We start from the raw sequence: 25,045 nt of genomic DNA, 5'->3' as shown, positions 1-25,045 counted from the left end.
ACGGACCGTTTAATGAGTTATTACCTATTACAGACACTGCTAACGGCTAACAGGGCTAATAGCGGTTAGCCCAGCTAAACGTGCACACAGAAATAATGTAGTAATGTTTGTTCAGTTATTGTGTTTATAGACTTTACAAACATCGGATTAGTCCAAACGGTGATACAGTGATGTGAAAAATGCGATATATAGGCTATATATATAGCTAAAAGCTCTGCTGGTTTTCTACCCGGAAGTATTTGTAAACAACAAGGCGATTCCCTCTATAGTCTGGACAGATGAGTCATGGCCTTGTAAAAGCTTATGTTTATTTCTTTTAGTTGGCGAGAATGTGTCGCCGCAAACGCGACAAACATCCACTAACTTTGACGGCATTTTCTGTGAGCACGGCTGAGCCATTTTGTACCGCTACACATGTTTCTAGTGGGACTATGTTTACAAGCACAAGAGTTCAGCCACCGAAGGACCGCCCTGTAGATTTACTATTGGTTCTGCAACGTAGGGAGTTTTTTTAAACTCTGAAATTGTATCCGCCCATCTAAACACAAAATCAGGGAGAAAGTCATCAGTCTTCAGTTAAGCAAAGCGTCTAAAGACTGACTTGTGAGTCTACCCTAAAAATAATCCTCAAACAAAGTGATTAATTTGATTAAACCAGTTAGTCTTTTTATGATTATTTAATCAACTTTCTTTAACAAATAAATGTCATTTATGGTGCTGTTAGGGCTCCTTGTTACTAAAGGTGCAGACCTTCCTTTGTGGGCGGCAAATGGCAAAGATTAAAACAAATTATGATATGAAATAAAACTGTCTGTTTTGCCAGTTGAATCCTTTTAAGTACATTTGAGTACATTCTCAAGATAAAACTTACTTTTAAGCAAAAAATAAATAAATGAAACGCAGGACTTTAACATGTAGTATTTTTATTATAGCTGTACCAAATGTTTTATTCTATTTACATGAAGCTCCTTTTGAGGTTTTCAGATGAAGCTTTGAATGTGTATCAGCATATTTTATGATGTCATCACCTTAAAAATTATAAAATTATACTATAAATTGATTATTGGAAATGTTTGATCACGAAAGTAGGAAACAGTCCTACCTAGCGACCTCTGGAATCTAATTCTACACATAGTATAATTGCAACCAGTGGACTCTGGTGTTGTCTGCATTGTGCTGATATAAAGAGGCCCAGACCGTGAATATTTTTGAAAGCAATCTCTGTTTAATCCTGACAGCTCTGACAGCAAGAGATAAAAACAAAATCCTCTGTCAATTACAACCATATAAACTTGAGCCCCTCTCCCACGGAGTACAACAACGAAAGGGCGGCCATGTTACATTCAGTTAAGTACAATAAAACACAGAAAACATACCTGACAGTAAGAGATAAGAATCAAAACCTTTGTCAATTACACCATATAACTTGAGCCCCTACACAAATTAAGCAACACAGGAATATGTTACCATATTATACAATAAGTTTAGGCTGTAAAATGAACTTATAAACAGTTTAACTTAACACTGAAATTACTTCAAGAGTAATGTCACTTACCTCTCCCATGGAGTACAACAGCAAAAGGGGAGAGGTAAGGTGGGAGACACCCCTTTGTAGGTGGGGTACCCCCAAGGTGAATGTAGGGGTACAGAACTGTATAAAACTTAGTATTATAAATGTACATTTGACTTTATTACACATATTACTGCTGTATAATTGGCCCTGTTACACAATACGGATGCTGCACTCACATGGAATCAGGGAGACAATAGACAGCAAAGCTAAAATAACTTAAGGGCCGACAGAGAATAAAAGCAACAGTAATTGCGACGGCATTGCCGTTCACAATTAAAATATTTTAAATTTTTGCATTTTTTCCGAGACAGATGTTACAACCAGTATCATGTAGCTCCCTTAGGCAGGGAGAAAACTGGACAATTACTGGTCATTACTAGAAAAATTACATGAATAATAAACATGAAATTATTGTTTTTTTAATATATTTGATTCCATTTTTAATAAATTGTCATGTGTGATTTGTTTCACCGTCCACTGTCTGTCTGATTCCATGTGTTTAACTGCATCTGTGTGGAAATATAGGGGTTAAACATAAAGAATAGACATGCAAAAAAAATTTAAAACATTAAATAAAGAAGCCGTGTCTATTTAAAATTCTAATGTCAACATTATAAATGACGCTTTTAAAGACACACTGCAGCATCTACTTTAATGTTGCAATGGCGTCCCACATTTTTCTGCCAAAGTTACAGCTGTTCTGGTTATTTCACCTTAGAGATAATTATATTTCTGTGTTTTCATCATTGCTTTTCACACTTGTTTGAAGTGGGTGCGGCTCTGTTGGAAAAAGGTGATGTCATGTGTTTCCACATGTGTGTCTTGTGACTTGTTGCCAGCACTGTCACTCAAATCACATCAAACTGCATTTTCCCAGTGGAGAAGATCAACCAAGATTTCCACCAATAAATAATTAGTAAGGGTGTTTTTATTCCAAACATTTTTATATTTTCTTCCTGATTGTTGCTTATCTGATGATGAATATTTCAGATGAATGTGCTCTAAAGAAATGCTGAAGGTTTGAGCTTCTGAGAGACTGTAGATTACAGCCTTTGAATGCGGAACAATCAAATAGTCTCCTACCGCAGCATGTCTCACACAAAGCCTGCAAATAACAAGGTCATGGTTAGAGCCCTGTGTGACAGGCACAGCGGCGTGCTTTCATCAGTCTCCATAAAACACTGACAGCTACATTTGATTTTTTTGGTTGATGGCATTAAGAAAACCCAAGTGTTGTGAATATGTATGTTGTAGGTTGTTGTTTTTTTTTCCAAGGCCAATGTGTTTCTGATGTTTCGTTTGCTCTAAAAGCTGTTTGCAGTGCTAAAGTATTACATTTGCTTTGACCGAATGTATAAGCCCCAGCGCCATTTGTTAATCCCTCCTGTGCAGACGTGAATTACTGTGCATGTGTAAATAAGCCTGGCTCGTTTTCGTGTGTTAAGATTCAGCCACGAGGCTTCGCTCAGTAAATGGCTCAAAATGGGAAAGCGGTGGCATAAATCACAATAACAGCCTTAACAGTCACACTGTTGCCTTGATTATCTACCAAGAAGCAGCATCCTGGTGCATTTAATGATGCTTCTGCTTTGCAGCTTCTAAAAGCATCGGATGGTCATTTCTGCCGCTGGTAATTGTGTCTCTGCTGTTGCGGAAAGTTGAATTATTGGGCTTGTCTGACTGTGTTGAACCGCTCACAAAAGCCTGGAGCTCTGCTGTCAATGATCTATATTTTTTGGTTCTTTATAGTGGGAGTACTTATTGATTTGATATGTCACCTGCCTAGAATCGGTTAGGAAGTAGCTGGTAATCAGTCAGCTGAGAGGAGAGGTTGTTTGTCTCTGTTTCCCCCCGCGCTCTCTCTGTTTCTCCGTTTATGTCCCCTGGCTTTGTCTGATGCAGACTGGAAGTAGGGGAGGGGTGAAACAGAAAAAGAGGAATGACATCTCGCAATTGTACTCGGAGGTTTTTGTTTTTAGCTCTGCAGGGAGAAAACACAATACGAGAGCCCTTATTGCCCCCCGGCTGCCTCGCTGGTGATTTTTCCTCCATCTCACATGGACCTGTTTGAGCGGATATTCTCATATTTCAACACCACACGATGATTCTTATCACCTTACATCAAATAGTATGTCCAAGGATAGGAAGAAGACATTGCCCTTGGGCTCGCCCTGTCAGCACTTTGTTGTTGCCTGTGCTATTCAAGGATTTAGGTTTTTATTGTGCTTGTATTTCAAGTATTCAGCTAAAAAAGCAGACGTTTATACTCAATGGTGAAGATATTAAAGGGACAGTTCACCCCCAGAATTAAAAATCCATATTTTTCTCATACCTGTGGTGCTGTGTGTCTATTTGAGTGTTGGAGATATCGGCCATTGAGGTGTCTGCCTTCTTTCCAGTATAATGGAATTAGATGGCACTCGGCTTGTTGGGCTTAAAGTGCTAAAAAAATACATTTGAAAAAAGGGATGTCAGTTTTAGTTAATTTTGCTTTCAATAGCCTGACACCCGTTAACCAATAACCAACCTGTTAATTTATTTTTTAAATGCAAAATGATGTGAAATAGAAGAGACCTTACCTTTTAGTCCAGCACTCCATTGACTCAGAGAGGTTTAGCGGCATGTTTCAAAGCACTATCCATTTAGTGGTGGTTAAAATTTAATGTTTTGTGTTGTAAATGTCTTGCCCTTTACTTTTATTTTATTTTCTGGGACTGTATTAACATGTGGAAACATCATGCCCACTGCCCTCCCTCTGGTCTCTACTGGGTAGTTAATGTTAGCCTTGGGTGGGAGCTGACTAGCAGGGCCGCTCATTCAGCTATTACCTCTGGTAAAGCCCGCCCGGTGACAGAACGGGGTTGCTGCAGAAACATAGTGGCCACCTCCAGTCCCCCATAAGTTAGCCCGGTGAGTAAATGGCTTTATTCCGAGCCACAAAACCCCTTTTGCATCGTAATTATGTTAGCACCACTATCTGTGTTGTCAGTACTATTTAACGATAGCTTATTGTTTTTTTGCAGAACAGTGTAAATACGGAAAGAAACATACCAACAGCAAAAGAAAAAACAAAAGACCAGAAAGGAAACTGACATATGACATCATGGTACAGTTAACCTGTCTAACCATTACCCATTCACTTTAAACCTTCAATCAAACTAATGATCAGCTGTAAGATTTTCTAAGAGAGTCCCTCTCTGTTTGACGGGTTGAATCTAATTTTCCTTAAATGTGAAACATGACATAATTCCTTCAGCCTCATATCAAATGATGGGAGTTTCTCACATTTCCAAATGTAGCAATGTTCTTGCTAGCAGTGTGGACAGAGAGATGACCTGAACTCCATACCTATCCTTCACTCTACCTCAGTCAACCACCAAATAGTGCAGTTAAAGGGGCGGGGGAAACTCCTCCTTAAAGGCCTGAGCGAAAAGTCAAATAAATGACCACAAAAAGTTTGCAACCTGTGGCATTGCAGGAACTGGTGAGACTGGTGAGTTCCATGATCTTTTGAACGTTTCACACACAGGAGTGAAGCATCTAGAACATTTTTTGTAGTCTTGTGGGAGAGAAGTGCGATCTGCTGACACTGCTCACAGTGCTAACAGGGCTAACAGTGCTAAACAGGGTTAGAGGGTCAAAACTGAGCCGCTTACTCACCAGGCCAACCTGGGGGGAAGACTGGAGAGTAGTCAACATGTTTATCATTTGGCAATTACCGCTAGTAATGCAGTCATCGCCGAATGAGCGAAGCCGCTAGCCAGCTCACAGCAGAAGCATTTGGTGCGCAATCCAGTACCGTCAACTGAAGGGCAGCAAAGTAGACCTTTTTAGCTAGCTAATGTTAAAGCTCAGCTGGGGAGGGTGCCAGTAATGTTTACGGTGACAGGGTTGGCAGTTAGTATGTATCTCTCATTTCTGTGTAACTGTGCCTTTAATATTCCCTTCTGATCTGAGGTCATTTACTCATTTCTCAATGGAGCCTTTGATCATAACCACAATCTTTGTCCCTCTTTTTTCCTGCAGAAATTCGTGGGGAATGTGAATTCAGAGGCCGTTGTCCAGAACAAGCTGTCCCACCCCGTGAGAACGCGTTTCCTGCGTTTTGTCCCTCTCGACTGGAACCCCAGTGGCTGGATGGGCCTCAGAGTGGAGGTGTACGGCTGCTCGTACAGTGAGTAACACACACCCTGTAGTTAATAGCATACTCTGAAAGCTCTCAGTCTGCACGCATCAAACCACCGCGGCTCCACCACCTAGACGGATTCGTTCATTTACACATCTGGCTCTGCAGCTACACTTTCTTGATGGAGAGTAATGAGGACTATTTTCTCTTCACTTGGTTTTAACACCGTTTGATACTCCAGACAGCAGTGAAATTACGAATCAAAAACCTGACAGCCTCGGTGTGAAACATATATGCACAGTGATCTCTTCACGTTCAACACTTCCAGAATAAGACTAAAAATTAAATGCACTTTGTCAGCAGCTTAAGACGTGTGTTAAAACATCTGGCAATACCCAGGCCCTGGGTCTGAGTCGTCAATTAACATCAACTTTTCACAGTAGAAGAGGGTATTATTTTGAACATGCAGAGTGAAAACACTTTAAGTAGCTTTTATAGACTTTATCTACTTAACAGGGAAAGTGAAAGAAAAAAAAACTCCTGACAGGTCTGCGCTAGTTAAGATAGCAAGCCTGTGTTACTTTGTTCAGCCTGTAGCAGCTCCCAAAACTACAAAGCGCTGAGTGGAGCTGATTTCCTTGATTAATGCTGCTGCAGAGTTCGGTTTGATTTGTAAGAAGTACCTACAAAAACACAAAGTGGAGACAGATGATGTAAAAACATGCCCAGTGCAGCTCAGGTAATTCAATGACTGATACTATAACACTGGTGCTGTTAATGCTTGCAGTCACACACATTAGGGCTTTGTGATGTGGAGAAAATCAAACATCACAATATTTTGGACCAGTGGTTCCCAGCTGGTGGGTCGTGGTCCCGAAGTGAGTCATGGGTCCGTTCTGATTGGACCGCAAGTGACTCATGAATGTGTCAGGTTTGTTAAAAAACACACTTTATTTTGAAGTACAGCGAGTTTTCATTTTCAAGTGCCATTTCCTGCTGTAGAGTGAGTAACAGACAGCTACCCAACAGAGACAGTTCGACTGCATGGTCAATCACAAGTATGACTCTGAATGTGTTAAACTGTGTGGACCTTGAACTGATGACTAAGGAGCAGTGTTGTCACGATACCAAAATCTTTGTTTCGGTACCGATACCAATATGAATTTTGATACTTTTCGGTACTTTTTCCTAAGGAAAAGTCCTTTTGGATACAAACCTTTAGAACAATAAATAGTAGGGGTGTAACTGTACCAAAAAATCATGGTTCAGTAAGTACCTCGGTACGGATGTCACAGCTTGGTTGCTCAAATGTTTCACCAAGTTTGTGTTGTCTCATGTTGTCTCCCTTTGCGAGGCAGACTTTCTCTTGTCTTTTTTCACGTGCGCCAGCTGCAGATGTTGATACAGGTGTTGTCATACACACCACTTGTGCAATCTGTGCTCCAGTAGGAACAAGAAAGGCGTTTGTGTGCATAAATGAGTAAAATAAATTAACTAAATTAATGAATTGAATCAATTTCAAAGTACCGGTATTTTCCAAATGCAGTATAGTACCATTTGGAATACTCTAGTACCGCGGTACTATTTCAGTACCGGTATACCGTGCAACACTACTAAGGAGAAATCTGGACCCTGTGATGGACCAGTCGGGAACCACTGCTTTAGACCAAATGCCTCAATGTGGATATTACGACCATATTGTAGAGTTGACTATTGGTGCTGTGAGATTTTTGTTAAATAATCAGCAGTAATGTGGATATTAAAGGTGTATAGAGACTCAATTATCTTTCTCTGGATCTGTATTCAGATGGTAGACCGAAAGTGGGCCCAGTTTGTACCAGCAGTCATGTTAACTCAGGCAAATGTTGTATTATCCAACCTAATGTTGATTGGCAGTGAAATTGCTCTGCCTTCAAAACATCAAATTGATTTCATGATGGCATGTAATTAATTTTTCCACATTTTCTTGCTGTAACCAACTTTTCTTATCTCTCTATCTCTTGATTTTTAACTTTAACTAAACAATAGTTAAGATATATTCCTATGAAATCAATTTTGAAATAAATTAATGAGCAAATACATATATTATAACTCCTCTCCAGTTAAAAGCACAAGCTCAAAGTGTTCTTGGAGTAGCGGGCATTTATTTGCACATCCATGATATCAAACATGTGATCAAACATGTGATCAAAAATGCCGTCCAACATGCCGTCCAACATGCCGTGAGAATTAGAGAAAATAAAAAACACAAACCATAATGAGTCAAAAGTAATACAGAGCATTCTCATAGAGAGTGATTAAAACAAATAGATACAGAAAATACAGTTTACATATACATCCAATGAAAATGTTAGCTATCACGCAGCTATCGCGTGAGCTTCATTAGCATATCTAATTAGCGTAATTAAAACATAAAATAACTCTGCATGCCTCATTGGCCGCATTAACTCAAGGGAAGTTAGAAAAGAAACTTCAGGCTTAACAAGTCTCATGTAGTCCAAATCTTGGTAAAATGCACAGCAAAATAACTTAAAGATCACAGGTGCTCTCTGTCAAGCCTCACAGGCGCTCTGCTCCTCCTGGCACCGCATGCATATACAGTGTAGCAACAAAACCAACCCGCCCCACAGCAACAAAAGAACATTAGTTCCTCTATGAAAATATAAGACAGACATATGTTACCAGATTTTATGTTCCCAAATGTTTATCAGTTTATTTATTTGTATTTATTAACAAATCGTATTCTTTCCTAAAATGTAAATGGTTCTTGTTTTTATCTCAAAAAATGAACTTAAACTGTATAACTGCCTCTGATTGCAGCTACATATATAAACATATAAGTACATGTAAATATAAAATTAAATGAGTTGTTCAAGTTCAAGATAGATAGATAGATAGATATTGATGTACATATACATGTACATGTATGTATATAAGTTTTTTTTTTCCTTAATGAAACTTATACAACTTTTTTTTTATTTCCAGGTACTTTAATTTCCCAATGCCAAAAAAGAAATCTTAGATTTCAGGCATAGTGTCGTAAATCTACGAGAAATAAGTCATGATATTACATGAATAAAGTCGCACATCTACAAGAAATAAGTCATAAATCTACAAGAATAAAGTTGTAAATCTATGACAAAAAAAGGCATAATGTTACATGAATAAAGTCGTAAATCTCTGAGAATTAAGTCACACATCTACAAGAATAAAGTCATAAATCAACACAAATAAAGTGGTAAATCTACAAGAATAAAGTAATAAAACTATGAGAATTAAGTTGCAAATCTACGAGACTAAAGTCATATATCTACTAAAAAGCCTTAATATTACACAAATAATGTCGTAAATTTACAAGAATTAACTTGTAAATCTATGAGAGAGAAATATTATGAGATTAAAGCCGTAGTTTTAGGGGGGAAGTAACAGATTAAGACTGCAAAGTCGGGAAACATGGTATAAAAGGCGACAAAGTGTGTACAAACAGTGTTGTGGCTGACAGTAATACATTTCAGCAGCACTGAAGCACTATAATACATTACCAACAAGATTTGTGGTGATATTATTACATTATACATAACGCATTACCACCCAGAAACTGTCAAATGTTTTCTTTCATTTATCCACATCCACAGTTGCCGCCAGTGATCACACATCTGGGTGATGCCGCACTGCTTTATCACATTCAGTGTGTTTCTGTATATCTATTTATGTACTTACAATGCATCCTGTTGAGCTTTTGTGTCTGAAGGTCGCCCTCAAAGCAGCAGGGATATGGAGCGTCCATTTGTGTACCATCTGTTTAAATAACTATGAAATACTGTGAAAATTTTATGAAAGCTATGGTTGATACATTCAGCATGTTGCACCTTAAACGGACAATTGTTCACTGAAATACAAGGTAGAACTTTTTGTTTTTCTCAGTATTTCCACTGGATTTTTTTAAACCGAGGAATTAACACATAAACCACAGGTACAACACTTTATTTTTCAGTGGTTTGGAAGGAATCCAGCTGGCACACTTTGCTTTTGTCTCATGGCTCTTGCTCCTCCTCCACTCAGTAGGGGAGATCAGAATAACGTGATCACTGTTCAATAATGTGGAGTGATTGAACGACTAGTTAGTGAAATCAAAGAACTGTGTTGGAGACAGAATTAGCAACTTTTATATTGTGGCCCTCCACAATGATACAAAGTGATTTGAAGAAACATAAAACACATTCATGTCTTTTTTTAATCTGGAATAATAACAAGCAACTTTCTCACATTGTTTGTGCTTTCCTGAATAACTTATAAATCCCCAGTGGATATGATGACATTACTGTAATGCAGCCTGTAAAACCAGGGAAAGGCAACACTCATGATTTAATGATGTCCAAAATCTAACATGATATCTAGTCTCTATCTAGGGTGTGCCATATCATCTTGTTCACGATAATACTGGTATAATTTTTAATATCATATGAAAAATTCATAGCATGATACTTGCGATATTCCGACTTGTTGACATATTGACGTCATACTGTTGATTGACATGGCTGAAAGTGACATTATTAGCGACTCCGCATTGGTTCCAAAAAGAGGAGCAGCTTCAGTAGTGTGGAATAAACTGTGGCATCCTGAATGTTTTATGAACAGCCCTGGACTTCTCAGACTCTTTTAGTGGCTTACCGCTCAGAGGGAACTCATTCAGCGGCTCCTCTGGCAGCAGCACAGCGTCTCTCCCTCTTCCTTCTAGTCCTGCGCACACGGGAGTCTGTGTCATGAAGTAATTTTGTCATAAACCTTTGGTAATGTAAACCTACGTGATGATTGCTGCAATTCCATTTTCTTAAATTAATAATTTATTTTTTTTATTTATTTATTTATTTATTGTTGATCTGTCACATCGTCAAGAATATTGTTATCGTAAAAATACTCAGAAATATATTGTGATATTATTTTAGGGCCATATCGCCCACCCCTAATAACAACATTGACATAATATGGATATACGGCCTGGCCCTAATTCCCAAATATAATACCAAAATCCTAATTTTGTTTGCTTGTTTATCTCTCCCACTACTACATAATAATGTTTTTGTCTCATGTAAAGAAACCTATTTTAACCTATCTAATCGTAAAGATATACATTAAACGTGTTCTGCTTCTCGCTCCTTAAATTCCTCATTATCTTAGAATAGCGTGACTTTATACTTTCCTACAGAGTCATTTCACGGAGCCTTTGTTCTCTGCCATGACAGAAGAAGGTGTCCCACATAACAGGCACAGTAAAAATGACAAAGGAGTAGCTAAGTGCAGCACACACAGGCTGCCTTCAGTGAAGCACACACCAGATGTGCCTTTCAAACAGAAGAAGTCATCAAGGTGCCGTAGCCTGGATGTGCCAATCCTGGGAACATATGTGAGAACGGCTGCTTTTCTGGAGCGTCAGCCTGCGAGGACGCACGCCAAGACACCGCTGGTTTAAAAGCATCACATACCGCCAGCTTCTGTTGCCTTACTGCCTTGCTTCATGGCTACAATTAATTATCTTAAGGTAATGAATTCTTGAAGGAACATAATTTAATTATTCTCTTAAAAGATGTGATCATAAAACATTACATTAAAATAATTATATACTTGATGGAAAAACAAAGTGGACCTGTGTGTCTGTACAGTATAAAGAGATGCTGTGAAGACACACGGAAACATTTATATCCTGAGCAATCCTCAATAAAATACATGTAATGGGGATTCACTGACACACCTCTCCCACGCATTGTGAAGCAGCACTAACTAGATGAGCCAGTGGATTAATGCACTGTGAAACACTGCCAGAATAGCCCACACTGATCAGTTTTATGATGCTCAACCACCACACAGTGGCCAAGTGTATTAACCCTGTAAAGCCCAAATATGGAAAAAATGAGCCAAAAAAATTGACCTTTTGGATGTTGTTGTAGGAGGCCTCCGATGCACATGGTTTTTAGGGAAGTGATGTAATGTTGCAACATTGATTCTCCTGTAGTTGGGATCACGGTTTCCATTTTTGTAATAAATACACACAACAACTAAGGGTTCATTTGCAGGGTTGATTGCTTATATAGCCCCATAACAGTATATATCCTAAATAATAAATACAGTCCTGTACTTGAAGGATGCAACAAGTATCCCCTGATATATTTCACACCATTCAGATGATGTTTCTGCTCAACAAGCTGCTCTGTAGGCAAACAAAGCCAAGGAAAAAAGGCCAGAAAATACCAGAGAAAACATATTTTGAACTTACTTCTAGTGAATCATCAAAGACGTTATATTTCTGTGAGTATTTATTACACGTGATAAGTCAAATAGCCCCATTATGTGTAAGGTGCACTTGCTAATGGGATCACCACCTTGATTGAGAGGGTGTGTTTTAAGCTAGCATAAAGGTAGTGGTATATTTTAAAACTAAGGCATCCTTTGGTACCAAGCGGCAACCTCCAACGCGTAAAGGCCCATTTATGCTCCCTTCACGTACGAAAATGTATACGTCCGTTTCAAACGATGTTACCGTCACTGCCCACAAACTTCCATGCGTCCTTTATGTTGGCATGGTGTTAACCAATATATCCACCAGGGGGCAGCCCAGAGTCAAAAGTTTATGACAACAACAAACTCAAAAACAAACATGGCGACTGTGGAGGAGATATTGATAATGTACCGCTTGCATAAAAGACAAAAACAGAGACAGCGTTGTAGGAGGCGGTGGTCGGTGAGGCCGTTAAATACATCGCGACTGGAGGATGGAGAATTCTTTTCTCTAGTACTGCCGATGAGAGAAATTGACGACGAGCGTCATTTCCAGTACTTTAGGATGTCCGCCGGGGCATTCGATAACTTGCTTCACTGGGTGGCCCCCCACATCCAGCACGACAAGTCGCACGGCGTGCCTGTGAGTGAGGCAGAGCAACTAGCTGTCACCCTGCACTTTCTCGCTACAGGAATCAGCCAGCAAGCTTTTTTTTTTTTTCTTTTTTTTTTTCTAACTAACTCGCACAACCTTTCCTCAAAAAGTTCTGCCATTGTTATATCTTCTTCATGTCTTACTAGAGCTACATATCGGGTAGTGACAGCAACACTGCCCCCACGGTTTCTGGTGGTACTGCTCCGTTTGGCCCATATCCCTAAGCTTTATGGAAACGTACAGAAATACGGACGAAATGAATGCAGAGCACGGTCAGAAGGCTCCGTCCGTATCCGGATCCGTATTTAACGTTGAGCATAAATGGGCTTAAGTGCCAACAACTGCAGTTCCTTGAATGACCACTTGAGGCTGGCTCCAGAAGGGAGCTAATCCCAATAGACCCCCATGTTAAAATGCCCAACATTACAGCAGGAATAAACAGCCTGGAACAAAAAAAAGGTTTCGGTCTCTAAAGCTAATTTTGTTCTTCATGACAACTGTACCAGGGCTTGATTTTTTTGATAACTAATAAATAAGTTAGGCATATTTAAATGGTAATAATGGTTAACTTGTATATTGCTTTTCTAGTCTTACAAGCACTCACACACACAGATTCACACACTGGTGGCCGAGGCTACCATACAAGGTGCCACCTGCTACTCATTAACCATTCACTCGCACTCACACATTGATGGAACAGCCATCGGGAGCAATCTGGGATTCAGTATGTTGCCCAGTGATACTTTGACACGCATGCTGGAGAAGCTGGGGATCAAACCGCCAATCTTCCAATTAGTGGGTGACCCACTCTACCTCTGAGCCACAGCCGCCCTCTTGAGTGGGGAAGCTAGAGTGACAGACTTTCTACGAGGCATCGCCATAGTCTGTGAGTCAGATCCACCCCGTGTTCCTTCACGTGTCCAAAATATGGTCACGTCTGGCTTGAAAACGCCAAAATGGCAATGGTTGTAATACAGAAGTAGTGGAGTCCACAAACCAGTGGACAACGTCATGGTGGCTTCGTCAATTATTTCATACAGTCTATTACCGGTACCATCCATGCCATGCTCACTTGTCAGGAAGGGGGATAAATAATGCTCCAGTGTTTGGCTAAATTTGGGTGATGTAAAAAACCATCATGGCCATTTTCAAAGGCCATTTCCCTAGAACTCTGACCCCAAGATATCCAAATGAAAATGTGTCCTAAGGGTGCCCATGACTCCTCTTTACAGCCATGCCCACTTAGTGCTAGTCCCATTCAGTTATGGCTTTTGGTTTTGTGTGCCACCCCAAGATTTTCAGTGGCCCAACCTGGTCACCCCTATGAAAAAATTCTGGGGTCTTTCAGGGTTAATGTTGGATAAGCAGGTATAAAACTGATGCTGTACTCCTTCGTCCTGCATTGGTTAATGGTTTTTGGATTCATGCGCTTAAAAACTTCTCAAAATACCTTGTTAATTAAAATATCGCTGATGGATGACTTAAAATGCAGAAACGACTAATCCTCCAAGACAGACTGAGAAAGGTTACGTTGCCATGCAGCTCACTCTGCTGCTGCATCACAGACTCTAATCTATGCAGGAGCGTCTCTCTCTGAAGCAGGATTATATAAAGGTGACACCGGCACTGATCTCACATCTGCTCTTCAAGACTCCCTGAAAACAATCGCACATTATGGTTGCAGGGTGTCCTCAGCTCCCTTAAAACAGCCATATAACGTCTTCAGTTCGATTAATATCAGGCCTTAAAAGTCATTAAACAGTCTTAAATTTAAATTTGTCAGGAAATAATTACCACAAATATTTGATCTAATTTGATTTATCTGTCTTTTAATTTCTTTTTGATAGATCTTTGAACCCTGATACTGTCTTTTTACTTTATTTTTGCACTTACCTGTCGGATAAAACGTAGCTCAACCTATCTTCTCTAATAATCACACTGGTGTGCAATGCTTGAATACATAGAAAAAGATAATTTGTCCATGAACGAGTCTTAAATTTGGTTAAAATTATCTTGAAAAGGTTCTTAGAAAGCATTAAACTGAAGTTTCCTGTAGACACCCTGTGATTAGAGTTGAACAGAGAGGGTGCAGCAGAGATTGAGATTCTCTCCGTGTTGACAGGGAGGTATCTGGTTTGGGCGCAGCACTCTTTTCCTTTCTCACTCGCTCACATTGCTGCTGCATTACAGTGATCAACAGAGCTGCACGCCTCACGACAGACTGTATAAAGACCGATAAACCTGTGCAGTTATTTGGTTTCGCCTCGGCTGTGGACTGTTACTGCTGCTTAAATACATTTTTAATTGTTTGGTTGTTTTGATGCCGTAATGCTGCATGGATTAGTGTGGTGTTATATTAAAAAAATAAATTGAATTTAATACGTATTACTGCAGCCGGTGGTGATGCCTTAAATTAAATAGTATTTCACAAGGGGTGGGCCGATCGATTCCCAACATAGATACCATGATACTAAATCTTGTTTTGGGTGTCGATGCTGGCCTCAAGCGGATCAATACCATCTCATGTAAGATCACGTCTCTCTCTCTTCCTTTTCCTCCTTGGTGCCACAGTAAACATTTGTTATTGACCATCGCACATTGTCTTGTGTTTTAACATGCATGTGATTAAGTAATCAACAGTAAAATGAAACGGCAAATTATTTTGAAAATGAAATGGCCTGTTAATGACGCAATCAGCTCATGAATCGATACATTGTGAGATCAATTTTCCAGACCGTGACACTGCTTACATTTTAAAAGCGATTGCAATGTTTACATGAATGTATTTTTTTCTTACAATTCACTGAAAGGCCAACACTGATTTACTGTGATTCTCTGCTGCAGAGTCATACGTCGCAGACTTTGACGGCAGAAGCTCCTTGCTGTATCGGTTCAACCAGAAGTCCATGTCAACGGTGAAGGACGTGATTTCTCTGCGCTTCAAGAGCCATCAGGCTGAGGGTGTGTTACTGCATGGAGAGGGGCAGAGGGGAGATTACATCACCCTGGAGCTTCACCGAGGAAGATTGGACCTCTACCTCAACTTAGGTGAGCTGCTCTTTCCTGGCCTCTCTCTCCCCTGAAAATCAATTTTTTATTTCCACCAGAATTTAGTCTCACAGTCACGATTGAGAGGTGTTGCAGCAGTGTGGTGGTTGTCGTTTGTAAGTCTCACCTCGGTTCCACTCAGTAATGATGACAACAGTTTTCTCAGGACAAACCTGGGACCCAAGTTGTGTCTTCAAATTGCTGAATTTGTCCGGCGAGAAGTAAACAAAACTAAGTCAAAACTTGCATTGCTGGACCGTGTATAAAACGCTTGAGGGATTTTCATTTGAAACAGGAAGTGGCGGCATTCAGTCAGTCATGAACTTTGCCTCGTTGTTGTGGACTAGCCCAAAAATTCATTTAAATACATCTTAAAATGAAGAACAATGCACTTACTTACACAGCAGAGGGGACCTGCTTCCTCTGGAGCTGCAACCACTGAACATTTATGGACCAGTACACATGCATGTATCTAGTGGACTGAAAAACCAATTGATGTTCTAAAAGGTTACCTAAAGTTTAATTTGTATTTGTCGTTAATATTTATACAATTAAAAAATTTATTCTTGGCACTGTGTGACGACACGATATTGCTACACAAAGATACTATGCTGTAATGATTTTTTTCCCCCACCCATAGTTTCCAATGTAGACATGTCGAACGTGTGTTCAAAAGTGACAGCAATGCCATCACAACATGCAAGCATTCCACCAAGCGATTATTTTTTAGCGTGCGACTGCTGTGTCTTGAGTTTAACTTTTGGAACGCAACAGCACACGTGACAAGAAAGACTAGTCATGCACGTCAAATATATTTCCCTTCTTCTGTAAATATGAGTCTATTGTAAATATGGAGGAAAAGTTGATCACCTTAGTTGCAGGGCCACCCCAGAGGTTCAGATCTGTCCTACAGGCAATTTTTTAGGGTTATATACATTTAAAAACATGCCTGGAGGAAGATCAGCTCAGAACTCGGGATTTCCGGTAAGTAGGTGATGATATGTTGGTGGTTGTGGTCACTAAACAATGTCAGATGCAACCTGCCTCCATGTAGTAGTGCCCTGTCTTTCATTACCAGGGGTTAAAGGCATGGCGTGTGTCCTGGCCCTAACACAACCCTCCCCTCTTTAGCTCTGGTCGATGATGTATGTTTGTAAAGCATCCTATGGGTTATTCCTTCCAGTCTAGATATGCGGTTTAGGCAATGTGCACAAAATGGTGGAACAGCTTACTGCACTATAGCTAATGGAAATGACTTGCAGTCTTTTCACTGGCTTTCAAACATTTATAACCTCGGAAAAAAAAAGATTTCTTTTTTTCAGATATATCCAGGTCAGAGACTACTTCAGTAAAGCAATCAAACAAACAGAGGATAGTGAACCCAGTTTGATTAAATCATTCACTGATGTATATATGAATAAAGACAACAAACATCTTGTATCACGAATGAATAGTAAATTACGAAATTCCAAAAATTATTCCACTGCCCAGGTTGAACAGGAATGGGAGAGGGAATCAGGCCTGAAGATATCTCAAGATGATTGGAATGGTATTTGGGAAGATCAAGCTAGGACCACCAATTCAAGATGCTGGCGATATTTTGTGACTCCGAAACTGAAATTTGAATGCTGGGATGAATGCTGGCGGCTGTGTGGTAAATCACTGGCAGACCATGTTCATATTTTTGGGGGATGCCCACTAATTTCTCCATATTGGCAAGAGATTGCCAAAGAAATAAGGAACATCTTTGGAACAGAAGTTGATTCGTCTTTTGTCTTATTGTACTTGAGCCAAACTCTGGACACTTTCATGACCCAAGACAAATACATTTACAAAGTACATTTGGCTGCAAGCAAGACAGCCATCACATGAAGGTGTCTACAGGTGAGCCCCCTTTAAAGGACAACTGGATGGCAGTTTTTAAAGAAATTCACTGTATGGAGAAAATCACCTTTTCCTTGAGACTGATCAATTGATCAATAAACAAAACATTGGAAAAAATGGACCGTACACACAAAGGGATGTGACCTATTGACTGGTCAGTTTAAAATCCCATTGTGTACCCTTGTGTGGCTCTTACCAACCCCCCACTGATTAATTGGGCGCCAATTAATAATTCAAACCAATCAACTGATCGACCTCCAGTTATGTGTTGTTACTAAGGTTTTGGCACCCAGTTCAACGTCTTATTTCCACCTTCACCTCATAGCGGTGGCAGCACCAGTTCTGGCATTGTAACACATAATAGTCAATAATGTTTAAGTAAGTTTAAAGATTGTGTCATAAAATTCATGAGGTGATTCTCTCTTTACTTCATCTAAAACTGCCATTTTGACTGCAGCTGGCTACTTAGCTAGCTAGCTAGCTTGCTAATTCCACCATGCTTTCGTGCTGCACTGGTTACAGACAATGATGAATACAGGAAAACAAGACTGTCAGTGTCCACGGCTCTGTCAGCCTGTCAGTGCCTGTTCATTTCGATACAGCAAACGTCAGTGGGGAAATACCAACACTCACATCATCAGTCACTCTGAACAATGGTGTAACTTCATCACTCACTCGTCACTCACTCATGGACAGACGTGTGTGTATGTAGGGCCGGCCTCGCACGCTGTAGTCCGGCCGAAAAAATATGTAGAGGTGTAAGTATCCTCCAATGCAGCCCAGTCACTAGAAGAAAATGTTGGCATTGTAAATTTCTGCAATCAACGTGGTGTATGAGCTGAGTTTGTCAGAGGGAGGTGGAGGGGATGGTGGTTGGCGTGAAACTTCGGTGGGACAGCTGCCAAGCTGCAGACCACTGCAGAGACCAACAAACAACGAGGGACTTTCGGTCTCGCCTCAGTGCACTTCTGGACACTGGTAACAGGATCATTATTTCAGGCACCAGCCCCACCCACAACAGAGGAATCAAGAGGTGGGCCTGACTGTTTGTTCTACACACCTGGCTGAAAGACAACTGTGCAGCCACTGGGATCCCCTACATCAACAACCTGGACTTATTCTGCACGAGGCCCATCTTTTATCCTTTAGCTGGCACAAAATTTCCTGCAACTCAATAACTCAGATTCAGAAATCATATTGTTCAGTCCCCCAAACCTCATCAGCCCCTCTGAGAGTGGCCTTGGTCCCTAGTCTGCTAATGTAAAGCCCAGTGCCAGAAATCTGGGACCAATATTTGACACTGATCTAAGCGTCCAACCACAAATCAAAAAAGTTGTCCGGTCCTGCTTCGTGCCTATAAAAACTATCTCAAGAATTAAATCAAAGCTCTCACACTCAGACTTGGAAAAAAGTCATTTACACACTAATTTTGTCCAGACTTCAATCCCTCCTTTCTGGCATCAACTGAATCTCACTCTCTGGCCTCCAACTAGTTCAGAACGCAGCAGCTAGGCGACATCACATCCCCCCCAATCCTGGCTTCTCTCCATTGGCTCCCTGTTCTCATTTTAGACCTGATTTAAGGATTTTACTGATCACTTTTAAAGCTCGTCTGGCCCCAAGCTACAAAGCAGAAATGTTGACCCTGTATGAGCCAGTTTGCAGCCTTAGATCCTGAGGTGGGGCTCTTCTGGCTGATCCAAGGCCATGGCTAAACTCTAAAGGTTTTAGTGCCTTTGCCTTTTGCTTTTATGTGATGTTGTCTTTTTATTTATATGAATTTGTATTGACACTTTGTGTTTTGCATTTTGCATTTTTTGGCTTCTTGCTTTAACTTTATCTTAACTTTACCGTAAATTTGTCTCTGGCTCTTTGGTACTGTACTGCCTGCTGAGTATTCTGTTTCTGCTTTTGCTTTGTCCATCCAAGCACTTTGCAAGCCCTGTTTTTAAAGGTGCTATATAAATAAAGCTCTTATGTCAAAACCAGTTGTTTTTCGGTGAGTCACGGCTACATTTCCAGCTTTTTAGCCACTAAACGTGGGTGTTTTTGAAAGACCCAGCTGTGTTTTTACCAGGGAAAGGGCCACAAGCAGCAGCTGTTTTTTACCAAGCACTTTCTGTCAGGGTAGAGCTAAAAAAGGGGTCGTTTTTCACTGAGAAAGCACTGTGTTTTCTGCAGTGATTGTGCCCCCAAAAGTGGGTATTTTTAACCAAAAATATGATCTTTTCCTAAACTTAACCAAGTGTTTTTTGTTCCTAAATCTAACAGCATTACTCACAGCATTATTAAAATGTTAGGGGCACATACAGTGGTTGTTTTTTGCCAAGACATCGCTGCACTTTCTGTCAGGGTAGTGCCTCGAAAAGTGGTTGTTTTTTTTACCAAGAAAGCTCTGTGTTTTCTGCAGGAATTGTGGGTATTATTAACCAAAACATGATCTTTTCCTTACCATAACCAAGTGTTTTGGTGCCTAAACCTAACCACGTTACCCAGAGCATTGTTGAAATGCAAAAAAAGCGTAAGGTTTCATCTTATCGGCCACATAATAACGTACAAATGTATCCATGGTTTTCAAACATCTAGTCTGGTGTTTGGGTTGTCTAATCAGATCCATAACAATGTGAAACAGATAATAAGAAATGACGCATCTCAAAAATTTAAATCAGCAATACGACTTAAACACTTAATTATCTGAATGGTAAGTGATTATTTTTTTGTGAGTAATTCATTGTGCAAACAACCATTTAAGCAGTGCACACTCTCCTTCGTACCAGTTTGTTGGTTTCTATTCCAGCATACATAATCTAAGTGAATGAAAAGGACATAATTGGAGGTTTTTATTGGCTTTGTTGGACACCTGCCAGTCTGCCCTCACACATTTACAGGTTCACCATGGAAGATGTAAAGCCGCTCAGTGCATTCCTGCTGTTTCTTTTGTGTTTCTGCAGACGACAGCAGGCTGAGGTTCAGCAGCGGCCGTGTTGCCGTCACTGTAGGCAGCCTCCTGGATGACCAGCAGTGGCACTCTGTTCACATAGAGCGCTTCAACAAGCAGGTTAACCTCACAGTGGACTCCCACACACAGCACTTCCAAACCAAAGGAGAAGGGCACTCACTGGAGGTTGACTACGAGGTGAGTCCACACAGGATGATTAAATTACGTAACTGCGAATATATCTTCTAATGAATTCATCCAGCGAGGGCCAGACAAACCTATCATTAATAACACAGTGATGAGCCTTGGAGTACTATAGTAAACAGAGTCTCATCTGTGTACAGCAAGCCCTTGGGAAGAGGCATGTTTTGAAATGACGTCTCCATAATGAATGAGAGAAAAGAGAGGAACAGAAATGCGGCAGAGACAAGTTATTTTTGTTGTCTCAAAGGAATAACAGACTGCCAAGAGGACTCTCAACCTCTCAATGGATGCTGTGAAAACTTTTTTTTTTCTCGAGTTTCAATGTTCTGAACATATTCAAACAACATTCTAACAGAAGAGATCATTAAATATGCCCTCTAACTTGGAGACCCACTGATTGAGTGTTCACTAAACTCCTCCCCCAGTCGGTGATTGTCCATTTGTAGTTTGGCCACCGTAACGTGGCATATAGTTTATGTAGTCATTAAGTGCATATATAAAACTCTTTTACATTATTCTCCAGCATGACACCTTGTTTGCACAGCTTTATTTAGTGTTCGTATTTCCACATAATACATAGAGCACGCCCCCTAGTGTCCGACACAAGAAAATGCATCTCTGATAGAAACACCACAGAAATGGCAGAAAAGTCTGATGGCCATCCAGTCTGCGGGAAAATTCATGTTCAGAGACAAAAACAGGACCAATAACGCATGGAGACAAATAAGTGAGTGGGTTGGCCTGTTAAGTGTGTAGCCAGGTTTGTCAAATATTTTGTTAAAAGGTGTATGAGCCAATATGCATGCACTATACACAGCTAGCATGCTACCAGCGTTAGCTAGCCAAACATGGCGTTGCACTTTACACTTTGAAAAAATGTAAACTAGAGTGCTCAGAGATGAGTCCCTAAAACACTGAAATGAGTTAGCATATTACCACTTATTGTTCCCTCGTCTCAGAGTCAATGGGTTTTTGGTTAGATGCCTGAAATAAGGTCTGTGGTTAATACAAGCTTAAGAGACTTTCATGTTTTGTTCTGGGGCATAAACTATGTCAGTCAATACCCCACTCGTGAACTTTGAAGCTTCTATGTGTCTTAAAAAAGGCAGTTTATAGCCTAACATTAGCTTCTTACTTCTGCCAGTTGCATTTAGGCTCCAGTGATCATCAGGTTTCATAAACATTTCTTTGCCACAGAGCTTATTTTTAGCAGTAACACCAAATTCAACTGAAAAATCCCATCGGCTTTTTGACGAGGCAACCAGTGTGATACTAACTTCTGCTTCAGCCGACTGAAAAACATCATCCATGGGGCACTCTGTGAGAGCTGTATTATATTCATCAATCTGTTTGCTATTTTGTTTTAATGCTGTCTTCCTGTGGCACAGTGCATGTGGTCTGTCCGAAATCTGAGGGGGGAAATAGTATTAAAAAAAATTTAGTGTGCGAGAGGCAAATTTTGGATAGACAAAGAACACATCGGAGATAATGGAGGTTCTAATGGAAATTAATGGACTCTTGGTTGACTGGTATGTAGAAACGAGGCACTGGACATTGTTTTCAACCATCTGAGCGACAAGCCCCCAAGAACAGCCACATAGTGACATAGTGGCCAAACAGTGGAATTACATCTTTCGTATCTGGTAACGCCATTGGGCCCAAGAAGGCTTGTGTCCCATTTTTATGCCCGTCACAAGCTCCATAAAATGACTTGTTTTACTATCAGGATTTGATCCAACCAGTCTGATAACATTATTTAAAGTCCAGAAGAGCCACATGATTAAATCATTTCATCCCCATTCAAGTTAGCAGCGGGCTAAACCAACCAGCTTAACCGTTAGCCTGTCGGGTGACAGAGGTCTTTAGTGCACCTGCTCTATAGGCCAAACAGTGTGGAAACAAAGCAGAACATTCGGGTGATTTTACACACAGCAGTCAAACATTTTTGGCTTCATACACCACTGAGCAACTTTCTCAGTAATGAATTGGGCCCTGCCACCAACACTGTATCCAGTTCTCTTTTTACATCCATGCTCAGCTAGCTATGATTAATTTGCTAGCTAGCTAGCAGATAAAATATTCTAGCAACAGTTGTCATTTCAGCTGCCAAAATCAACGATTAACAGCGAGAAGTTAAAAGCCAGCTGCTTTTTCTTGTTGAAAAATTACCACAAATTTCTAACAGTAACTTTGCCGCAGTTACTATAAGCTGCATATAGAAGGCGAGAATGAAAAGCTTGACAGGCACAACAACGGTAAGTGAGGGCCAATTCCAAAAACATATCACAAGGGCTGTACCTGACTTAGAAGTTTGTCAGTCCAATCAAATTTGGCTGTTTATATGAATTCTTAACTATTCATTTCTCCATATAGGCTATGAAGTATTGAACAGCCAGATTTTCTTTTTAAAGATTATGTTTTTGGCTCTTGCCTTTATTTGACAGGACAGATTAAGCATAAAAGCGGGAGAGAGACAGGGAATGACATGCAGCAACTGGCTGCAGGCTGGAACCAAACCCAAGGACAGTGCCCGTGCACATGGGACGCCCTCCCAATCACTAAGCCACTGGACGCCCCGAACTGCCAAATTTTTGACGTTCACATAATACAGTAAACAAGCCAATTTAACCCTCCGAGCTAATGTGTGCTATCTGTGGTTTGGACGATTTGGAAATGTGCAACATCATTTTATGCCGACACCAGATATCAAACAAAAGCCAGACACTGTATCGTATTGAGTTGCTGTGAGCTGTGAATTCACCACTTCTAAGCAGAAGATAACGTTATCTGGGAGCGTGGCCTCTCTTCCTCCGGGCAGCTGCTTCCATCTCACTCAGACTCACCCTGGCTCTCGGTCCGCAGCTGCTTGTCTTCACCAAGAGGATGGGGCAACGTTGACATAGTGTCAGGATTTTACCCCGGAGAGCAGCATGAAAGCCTGGAGCACTGACTCTGTAGCAACTTCTGGGACCGAAATGTCCCCAGAAGTATGCTGCGTAGTGCCTGACAAAAAATCAAAAAAAAAACAAAACAAAGTGCTGCTTGGTTTGAAGAATCTCAGCCGACTGAGGGGGGTCCCTAACTGATGATTCAAATCTTCGACTCTCAGAGAGCAGCCCTATTTATCCCCTTTTTCAATCGCAGCCAGTGGTAAAATACAACATACACATGTACTCCTGGATTGACCAATTGTATGTGGACACCTAAATGTTGCCAGCATGAGATTGGCAGTAATGCTATTCCAGAACAGGCCTTAATCTGCTGCTGTAACAGCCTCCACTCTTCTGGGAAGGCTTTCAAAAAGATTTTGGACCCTGGCTGCAGGGATTTTCTTCCATTCAGCCTGAACAGCATGAGTGAGGTCCAACACATGATGCTGGGTGATAAGGTCTGGCTGGCAGTCAGAGTTCCAGTTCATCCCAGAGGTGTTTGATAGGCTACACGCAGACCAGCCAAGCTCTTCCACGCCAAAATGGAGAAACATTTTCTTAAAGAGACACTTTTTATGCGCGGGGGCATTGTCATATTAAAAAAGGAAAAACATCTATTCTATCTATGCTATTACGTTACGATTTCCCTTTGTTTGAAGTAAAAGACATACGCAATACCGTGAAAAACAGCCCCGGACCAGAACACTGTATCCACAGTGTATGTTTGGATCCAGTGAGTGGGAGTTGTTTTCTCACTTACTGAATCACTGGCTCAGCTGTTCAGGCAGCAACTGGTGAGAATATGTGTGTGTGCGTGTATTTTGAGACCGTTATGTTGTTACCATGCTAATGGTTTAAGATACAGTAATGTACAGAACAGGATGTGCATTTCATTTTATATATAGCACACAGGAATGTGCATGTTCTGCCCACATTTATGATGGATCGATGTTTTCTGTTTTCTCTGTGTTAAAGCTGAGTTTTGGAGGCATCCCGCTGCCTGGTAAACCTGGCACTTTCCTGAGGAAGAATTTCCACGGCTGCATGGAAAACCTCTACTACAATGGAATCAATATCATAGACTTGGCAAAGAGGCGCAAGCCACAGATACACAGCGTGGTGAGTTTTTCACTGTGAAATATGTCAGATTGTCCTTTTGAAAATGTGTCCTGAAGAGCCAGATTCAAAGCCTTTGCACACTGAGTCAGTTTTTTGGTATGTTGTTTTTTTTTTTGTTTGTTTTTTTTTTAATATCCATCGTCCGAAAAAAATCTTTACGCACAGAAACCTTGAACACTGATTCCGATGTGTTTTATTGTTGTGTTCATTGTGAAAACTCGCAACACGTGACAAAATGAAAAGACACATTTCCTCCTTTGCCCCTCGCCACTGGAGTTACCTCTCTGGCTGTCAC

The 25,045-nt window shown here is 40.6% G+C and overlaps 1 protein-coding gene across 1 annotated transcript in view; it reads left to right on the top strand.

The window, feature by feature from the left end:
- The window catches only part of cntnap5a (contactin associated protein family member 5a), a 185,780-nt gene that overhangs the window by 54,674 nt on the left and 106,061 nt on the right, over positions 1–25,045 (top strand). The window contains exons 4-7 of the mRNA XM_049595075.1: positions 5,600–5,747; positions 15,472–15,675; positions 20,511–20,695; positions 24,607–24,750. Of these exons, the coding sequence (XP_049451032.1) occupies positions 5,600–5,747; positions 15,472–15,675; positions 20,511–20,695; positions 24,607–24,750 (681 nt within the window). The remainder of the gene's footprint in view (positions 1–5,599; positions 5,748–15,471; positions 15,676–20,510; positions 20,696–24,606; positions 24,751–25,045) is intronic.

The sequence above is a fragment of the Epinephelus fuscoguttatus genome, linkage group LG13 (genome assembly GCF_011397635.1).
Source record: "Epinephelus fuscoguttatus linkage group LG13, E.fuscoguttatus.final_Chr_v1".
NCBI classification, from domain to species: Eukaryota; Metazoa; Chordata; class Actinopteri; order Perciformes; family Serranidae; genus Epinephelus; species Epinephelus fuscoguttatus.
The sequence above is the reverse complement of the archived record's forward strand: the minus strand, read 5'-3'. Positions and strand labels throughout refer to the sequence as shown.